Source organism: Gadus macrocephalus, chromosome 8 (assembly GCF_031168955.1).
Source record: "Gadus macrocephalus chromosome 8, ASM3116895v1".
Taxonomy (NCBI): domain Eukaryota; kingdom Metazoa; phylum Chordata; class Actinopteri; order Gadiformes; family Gadidae; genus Gadus; species Gadus macrocephalus.
Window position 1 is genome coordinate 21,413,719 of NC_082389.1, and position 8,239 is coordinate 21,421,957.

The 8,239-nt window shown below is 41.5% G+C and overlaps 1 protein-coding gene across 1 annotated transcript; it reads right to left on the reverse strand.

Annotated features, from left to right (window-relative positions):
• Positions 1–575: 575 nt before the first annotated feature.
• LOC132463677 (uncharacterized) lies at positions 576–4,687 on the reverse strand. The gene is made up of 5 exons (XM_060059975.1): positions 3,890–4,687; positions 2,658–3,683; positions 1,870–2,001; positions 1,591–1,756; positions 576–877 (listed from the first exon to the last, which is right to left on the reverse strand). The coding sequence occupies exons 1-5, from the start codon at positions 4,089–4,091 to the stop codon at positions 757–759; spliced, it is 1,647 nt and encodes a 548-aa protein (XP_059915958.1). The 5' UTR covers positions 4,092–4,687; the 3' UTR covers positions 576–756.
• Positions 4,688–8,239: the final 3,552 nt, after the last annotated feature.

Consider the following 8,239-nt stretch of genomic DNA (forward strand, 5'->3'; position numbering starts at 1 on the left):
ATTTACATTAAATAGTTCACAGTAATTAGTTCTATTTTCACAGTAATTTACATTAAATAGTTCACAGTAATTAGTTATAATTTCACAGTAATTAACAGTAAAAAGTTCACAGTAATTTGTTCTATTTTCACAGTAATTTACATTAAATAGTTCACAGTAATTTGTTCCATCTTCACAGTAATTTACAGTAGATAAATCACAGCTAATTTCAATAAAAGTACAACTGCATACTGTATCTTCACAGTTGCCATACCCATTAAAATGCTGTGATTTAGCAATATATAGCTGTGTTATAACAGTAACTTGCGGTACATACATTACACTAAATGGCTGTATTTTTACATTTTCACTGTGAAATTAATGCAATTAGGTAGCCAGTAATTTACTGTAACTTCACAGTTGCCTTTCCCATGGAATTACTGTGATATAGGGATATCCTGCATGCAATATACTGTAACTTCATACACATGCATCCAAAGTAAAAGGAAAACAAAGAAAACATGCAATTTGTTCAATTCAACATTTAATTAAACAATGAATCAACATTAATACATTTAACCAATAACAACCCCAGACCCATTTCTACTTATAGGAAAAATTACAGAACAGAAAACAACAGAAAACGCAGGCTTGAAACCGCAAACTTTTGAAACCCCCTCCCAGGGAGGAATCTTTCGAAAACACAACTGTTTTGGTAATTCGTAAACTGGTGAAAACGGTTTCTCTGGTAACGCTGACGTCACGGCACATTTCACCCTACATTGAAATCCATTCGAAGTCCAATATCTTCCTCAAGAGTGTGCTCACATGTGGGTTCATCAACCCGCGCTTTTTCTTGGCTTTGGAGCCCCTCTCTGGATTGATGCTCAAGAAGCACCTGTAAATAAAACAAGAAAACAACTTTCAGTTTTACATAGATTTATATATTGCATACTTTTTTCCAAGACAGATGCAGTATACCTTAAACCAAAGATGTCACAGGCACAGTGATATTATCAACCACTAGAGGCTGCTGTTCATCATAGAGATGAAAGACCATTTTTAAAGTAAATTCAAATTTTTTGGCTCAACTGTATAGCCTTGAAGTAAGCGATTTATTTATGTTAATATACGTGTTAAATCGCTCTATATTCATACAGTGATCACTTATATAGTGTGCGCGTTTCATAACTCTGATCTCTCAGTCACCTGCTCTGCAATATAATCGGCAAATAAACTTTTCGGGAATCCCACAACTGATATCCAATCAGAAGACAGAACGCTACAAACCGGCACGTCTCACTGACGGTGCACGCCTAGAGCGATAGATCTTTAAGCGACTACAATGGCGGAGCAGGTAAAAAAAACCTTCCCAATGTCTGTTTTGATGGTTTTTATCATGTTTATCACACTTATGGATCTGAGATGGTTCTAGATAACTCGCTGCTTGAAGACCGCAGTGCATTAATGTGGTGACTTAGGGACGAGGGAGGGGACAGCTAACTGCATTCAGTGTCAGGAAGTTAGCTAAACTGACCTTTCCGCTTACTTCACCTTTAACTAGAAAGCACTGTGGGAAACCCTGCAATGTTCATTTGAAAGTTAAAATACCTTTGGATAAACTCCAAAGTGGAGGAGCCCTCCTCAGGATACTGCAGGTTGAAGCAATAATAGCTTGCAAACATTGCAGCTATTCCGTTGCTGAAGGAGTGGTGTGGTCCCACCACAACCTTCTGTTCAATGCTGAGCATCCATGCGGTTGGCTTCATCATGTCACCTGAAAAGAACAATGAACACACATAAAGCGCTATTGTAAAGAAGTTGGGTGCAATGAGCAAGGAAAGAAGTTTCAGTAACCTCGAATGTTTTCACAAATTGTTACCCACTTACTGATGCTCGATGGTGTTGTGCCCCTGACAGAGTCTGCAAGGCAGCACTGCCTGGAAGGCCCTAACCTTAACCAGGCAGCGCTGCCTTGAAGACTCTGTTGGGTGCACAAAACACCGTTAAGCATCATTGTTACTGATGTAATTAATTGTCTATTGCACAACTCAAACCATTATGCCCTTCTTTGCTCTCCCCATTTTTAAGTCTCCAAGATTTGGTTCACAGTTCCAGAGCAAATCTAAGTCAATACACTACCCTTGAATGCTGCATTAAAGCAATCTGTAATCTCTAAAACCATCGACTTTACACCAACTACCGGCACTGCTGTTGAAAGATGCTGAATCGAAAAGATCGAGACAAGCAACACTATTGGAAAAACAGGTTAGATCACTGATCAGCATGTTCTGTCAAAATATTGTGCAGCGGCTTTTGTTTATTTAAAAAACACATGATACATTTATTACAGCTAGAAATATAAAGTAAAGTAAGAGGTGAATGTTACATTCATGCAGTATATTGTAGCAAAGATTCAACATGGTGCATAAGACGTTCCACTGGTCCCACTGATTCAAGTCAACAATTCCTGAGAACGCTTGTTGTCAAAATCAGTGAAAATATCCTCATGATCCGCTACCTGTGTGTGCGCTGCCCCCCCCCCCCCCCCCCCCCCCCCAAACGTTCTCCAGAATCACCGACTACACGTTGTGTCAACATGTGAATGAATGTGATTACTGGTAAATGTATACAAGTGCGAAAGATAACATAATATTACTGTCTAATACAATCACAACCTGCTTTTTTCTTTTTGAAACAACTTACATCAGCCTCAAGCATGATTTCATTCTTCGGTTCTTTGAAATATGCCATCAGTAGCAGAAGGACACATGCAGCCTTGTCTGACGCCTCTGGCTCGTATTTAGCGAGGACGTCCTTGATCCCTGAACGGTTGAGCTGCTGGCAAAAGCGAATGATGGTACTGCCCTTGCTGTTCATAGCCTCTTCATACTTTGTTTGTATGGAGACATCCGTCAGCAGACTGAAGTGGGAGAAAAGGCCTCTCTGCGAGAATAGGAATGGCCAATCCTCCTTTATCTCAGCAATGGCTGGTGCAGGCACCCTGTTTATGAACTGGCGCTGGGTGATGTAGGTCTTCTCCATCAGATGTTCAGCCGTTTCTGCCCCTCCCATCCCTCCCATCCCTCCCTCTGCGTAGATGTTCAGTAGTTGTTGTTTTTTTTCTTCCAAGGTTGCCTCCGTCTCTCCAGCAGGAAGTTCTTCCGGACACCACCGTACACAACCGTACTGGTCTACTGGGCCTCTGGCCATTGCGATTGCCCCCTCTGCCGCCACATTGGAGGGCCTGCGCTGCCTGCGTCGCCGAGTTTGAAGAGTTTGGTTCCTATTTTTGTATTCAACTCTTGTTTTTATTTGTTGCAAAAGGGAGTAGCAGCCGTCTCCCAGCATATCTCCCTTTTGTCCGACATCGGCAAAGCTTTTTGGCCAGTCTCTCACAATCATCCGGGCGATCGTGTGGCATGTTGCTCTTGTTGGGTTTTGCTCATGCACTAACATTTGGTCCACCACTGTCTTTATCATGTCTCTTCTGTCCCCTGGTGATGGCCTTTTTTCATCTGCCGTCGCTTTGCCAATAGCTGCTGGCATCTCTTCCCATCGGACCCGGAAGTCAGTATACCATGGCCTGCCAGGCATGGTGGATGATGAAAAGGAAGAGTTTGAAGTTATTTCGGAACTTGACGAGGGAGTACTTGTGAGGGGTGGAGATTCGACATGATCTTCTACTTCAACTGGTGGAAGACCTAGAAGTGAGAAAGGAAAATTATTATAGATAGAGGTACAGCAAGAAGTAGATCCGGGTCGGATTCAAATCCAGGTCTGCTGTGAAGAGGACTGAGCCTCTAGGGGGACACTCTAACCACCTCTAGAACCCCTGAAGTCTTAAGCTATTTTAACGATTCAACTATAAAAAGAATAAAAAACATGGCAGTGTCATAGTTGGATTTACCTTTATTCTTAATGCCGTTCAGCAGTCTGCGACACTGGATTGGTCTGAGGTACTTCTCCAGATCCTTCGCTTCTACAAAGGCAAGGTCTGCCCTGCTCTCCACGCCAAGCTCTTCCAACACTCCCAGCAGGGAAGTCAGGGTTTCAAGAGAGAGGCCCGGTAAAAATGAAACAATTTCTTCCTTCACGTCTTCCCGATCCATTCTCTAAAATAACAAGCCAGAATCAAATCAATATTAAAGTGTTCTGCCAGCTTTAATAACTGTTCCTTGGTACATTATCCAATAACTCCTCTGAAGGAGCCTCAATAAACTCCTCTACTAAAGATCCCATTCTGTTCACTTAACAAAAAGAAGAGGACAGTCTGGTCTGGACAGTGCCTGGTCCAACTTAAAAAAATGGCCCAAAAGAAAACAGAGTTCAATCCCCCATCTATCTCAACCACAAACTATCTAACTCCACCCTAGTCTTCAAGTGGTTACTTGCGAATGGTTATTATACACACAAAATCAGTGGGTAGGAAAGGCAACTGGACAAACCAGCGACCCCCCGGAGCCACTGAGGTGTTCCTGAGCTCTACTAGATAGAGCTCTGCCCACTTTCACCACCACGCTATTGTTGAGAGCACAACGGTTTCCCTAAACAGAACCCGCTGACTAAACCTACCAGGGGAGCAGAACTCAAAAACACAAGGCCATAAAAAAATACCAGCACCGTTGCAAACCTATGTTGGAGGTAACCAAGGACTGATTGTGAGAAAAGCGCTATATAAATCAAATACATTATTATTATTCCACTCTCCTTACCCAACAGCAGATCAAATGACTGTGTGAATCCCCCAAACAAATTTACTAAATTTACTTAATGTTTAATATTTATTTACAAATGATTAACAATAAACAAGGGAAGATAACAATTGTAAGTAAGCATTATCAGTAGCTCCTGCAGACACGACTCCTCAATAACTTTCAATATTTTCGATTTTTCGAGCCAAGAAATTTCATTTCTATGCTTCCCTGGTTTAAACCGTCTCTAAAAATGAATGGTGGAGAGCAATAAGTGAAAGGTGATTAACTCTGTAAGCTGGAAGAGGATAGTAGTCATGCAAATCTTCATGCTTGATGCAAACATAATCCTCTTCAGCTACTCCTAATTCACAGTAGATGCCCATGTCTCTCAACTTCACGAAAGTGTGTTTCTCCATTACAAAGTGCACAGAATCCTGGAGAACAACGACAAGGTTAATTTTCCCAACATTAAGTTCTTCATCGTTGCTCCCAAGCAAAACCATCATCCCTTTTTTGTACACTGTGCCTTTCACTGTGACATTGTTACAAGCCAGTGCAGACTGTGACTCAAACTCATAACTGGCAAGAGATGCCCTGATCTTGTCATTGTAATCTTTTACATACAACTCTGTGCCCTTTCCTACTTGGATAATTGGAGGGAAAAGTTTGCCTGCACTAAGATAGGCTTGCAGAAGTTGGTGTCTCTCTGCCAGAGTCTGGCAAATACTTTTAAAGTTGTGTAATTTTCTGGCACACTGCTTGCTTTCAAACCTTAGAGTCCACAGGCGGATAAGTGGGCCAAAGTGAAGGATGAGCTCTGGATAGTGGCATAAATAATGGTGCTTGGGTTTCAGGGGATGACCAGGGAAGAGCTGTTTCCTGTACCATATGTACTCTTCAATGATGACTTTCAGATATGCTACTTGGCCTGCTGTAATGGCTGGTGCACAGACAAGTTCCACTATCTCTCTCAGCTGCAAAATGAGCTGCCATACCTTGTTGTCAGCAGGATCTTTAATCCTGTCACCTATCAATAGAGGTAGCAATCTAAGAAAGCACCAGTTTTGAACTGCATGCCCACTTAATCTCTCGCCTCCAGCAGAGAGGTCAGCCGGCTTGTCCTTGCAATCATTTCCTTGGTATTTGAATTGGTTCTTACACCGATTTAACTGCAGGTAAGTAAAATGCTTCTCCTTGACTAAATGACCAATAAACAAAGCATGGTCATAAGAGACAATACCCTCAAACAAGTCATGGCCAAGGCATGGTGGAAGGCCAGGCTGGCAAACATGGAAATGTGTTTTGTTAGTTGGTTGAAAGGAGAGTCAGACTTGATGCCGCAGACTGGGTCAGTGCCACTTGTTTTTAGATGTTGCAAATTACTTTTGTAGGCTTGTACTGTTCTTGTGATACCACACAAATGTGCTTCTTTCATAAATGTATCTCTGTCTACCTCACAGTAGCGACAGAAACGATCAGCCCTACTGAAATTTTCTAAAAAAAAAACAATGCCATGGGATCCTAAGTTGTCTCCTGAAATTGCAACCAAAGTGCCTTTTACAACATTGCCTTCACTTAGCACAATACCTCTCTCCTCCAGGACTTTGAGGTCCTTGATGAGTGGTTCAAAAACTTTGTTCATCCCAAAGTACTTAAAGTCCTTCTCCCTGCAAAGAAGGACAAGCTGCATCTGATCTATAGTGGATCTATTGTGAGGTAAAATGTCAGTCAGAGTTGAGTAAACAGCTAACACTGTGTTTTTTTTTCCCTGATCCAAGAGGGTTAACGACCTCAAACGCATCTTGGTATAGCATCAAACCAACCGAGGAAGGCTCAGTTTTTAACAGCAGATTACTTTGAACTCCCTCCCCATCCTTAACATCCTGATAGACGTCAACAACAGAGGGTTGCAAACCTGTTGCAGCATACTGTTCTCGTACAGACTCACTTTTAAACAGTGCAGCCAATGTCTCCTGTACAGGTACATACTGGGCAAAGCACTCTTTGCTATTTTCATCATTTCCCAAGAACACAGGAACAGGCTCAACGTAGTTGAAACTTTCTTTAAAAGCACCCTTTCTCTTATAGTCTGTGCTCAGAACTCCCCTGTTATAGAGCTTGAGTAGATCCCCTCTGCTCAGTTCATCAATAGTGTTGCTTATGGTGGCCTCTGGAATACCAAGTACCTTCAATTTCTCACTTAGAATGTTAAGCAAATGTGACAGGCCAATTTCATGGGCATTTTGAAAGTCCTCAATGATTGTTTGTAGTGTACTTGCTGGTAACAATAGCTTGGCTTGTAATTTCAAGTAGAGAAGTGTAAGGTTTTGTAAAAAGAGGGTTTCATCCACAGCCAATTGCATTTCTTGTTCAGGTTGTTTATCAGAGATATCTAAACATGAGTGACTGGGTTCAGGCTGACTCAAAGGCTCTGCAAGAACAGACCGACTCAAAGTTTCTGTGGGAACAGACGTATCTAGAACCGAATCATCTAAGTCCTCTATACCTCTACTTCGATGTTTCCTGGAAACATGTGAGGCAAAACTGGACGCAACTGTAAAGCTGCAGTCACAACCTCTGAATGGGCATTTGATTTCCAATCCTTCTTCTGAGTGTGAATTCAAATGCTTTACAAGGGAGTTTACAGTTTCACACTTGAATGCACAAGACTGAGCCAGACACTTTAAGGGTGTGGACAACGGCTTGCAATATCTTGGTTGTTTGTGCTCTCTAAACATATGTGCTCTCAGAACAGTGGCTTTGCGGTACATCCGAGTACAGTAAGGCACACCACACAGATAGTGATAATTTGGAGTGTTACTGTGCAACTTTGCGTGCTGAATAAACTGAACAGTAGTCTCAGACACATGCTCGCACAGACTAAATTTACAGTGGAACATTGTTCACCAAAAGCATAAAATTAACTAGCTAGAAGGGGGATGGACCATAGCTATCAGCAAAAAAATAATTTTGTGTTGTGGGTGCCTACTAGGGATGGGCAAAATGATTCTTTTCCGGGAACTAGTTCTTTCAGTTCAGTTCACTATAACGATTCGTTTATTTGATTCGTTCGTTTTGATTCGTTCGTTACGTCAGATTACATCTTAAAAAAAAAAAAATAATAATAATAAATAAATAATTGGTCATGGGTCGGATACGACCGTCAAGACCGCAGTCCGCCGTTTGGAGATGCCTGCTATATAGTATGTCGAACGTCCCACCAATATTTATACCACTTGCTTACTCTCTATATTTCATTCATGGTTTTACATTTATAATTGTATTTTACTTTACATTTAATTCTTCATTGTTCAGGCATTACAGAACTTGCATGGTCATAAATAAAAAATACGAACTGCAGTTTAATTTCTTTGTTTGTTCTTAAATTGACGTAGAATGGAGCAAAGACTCCTGGGATTGGGAAATGCGTTTATCCAATAAACAGATGGAGGTCAAGTCTATTTTCGGGGATATATGAGTCGAATGGTATGACCCAAGATACGTCAGACAGAGAAAGCGCGCATATTCGACGGTACTGCCTTGTCATTGGTTTACCCAGGTGC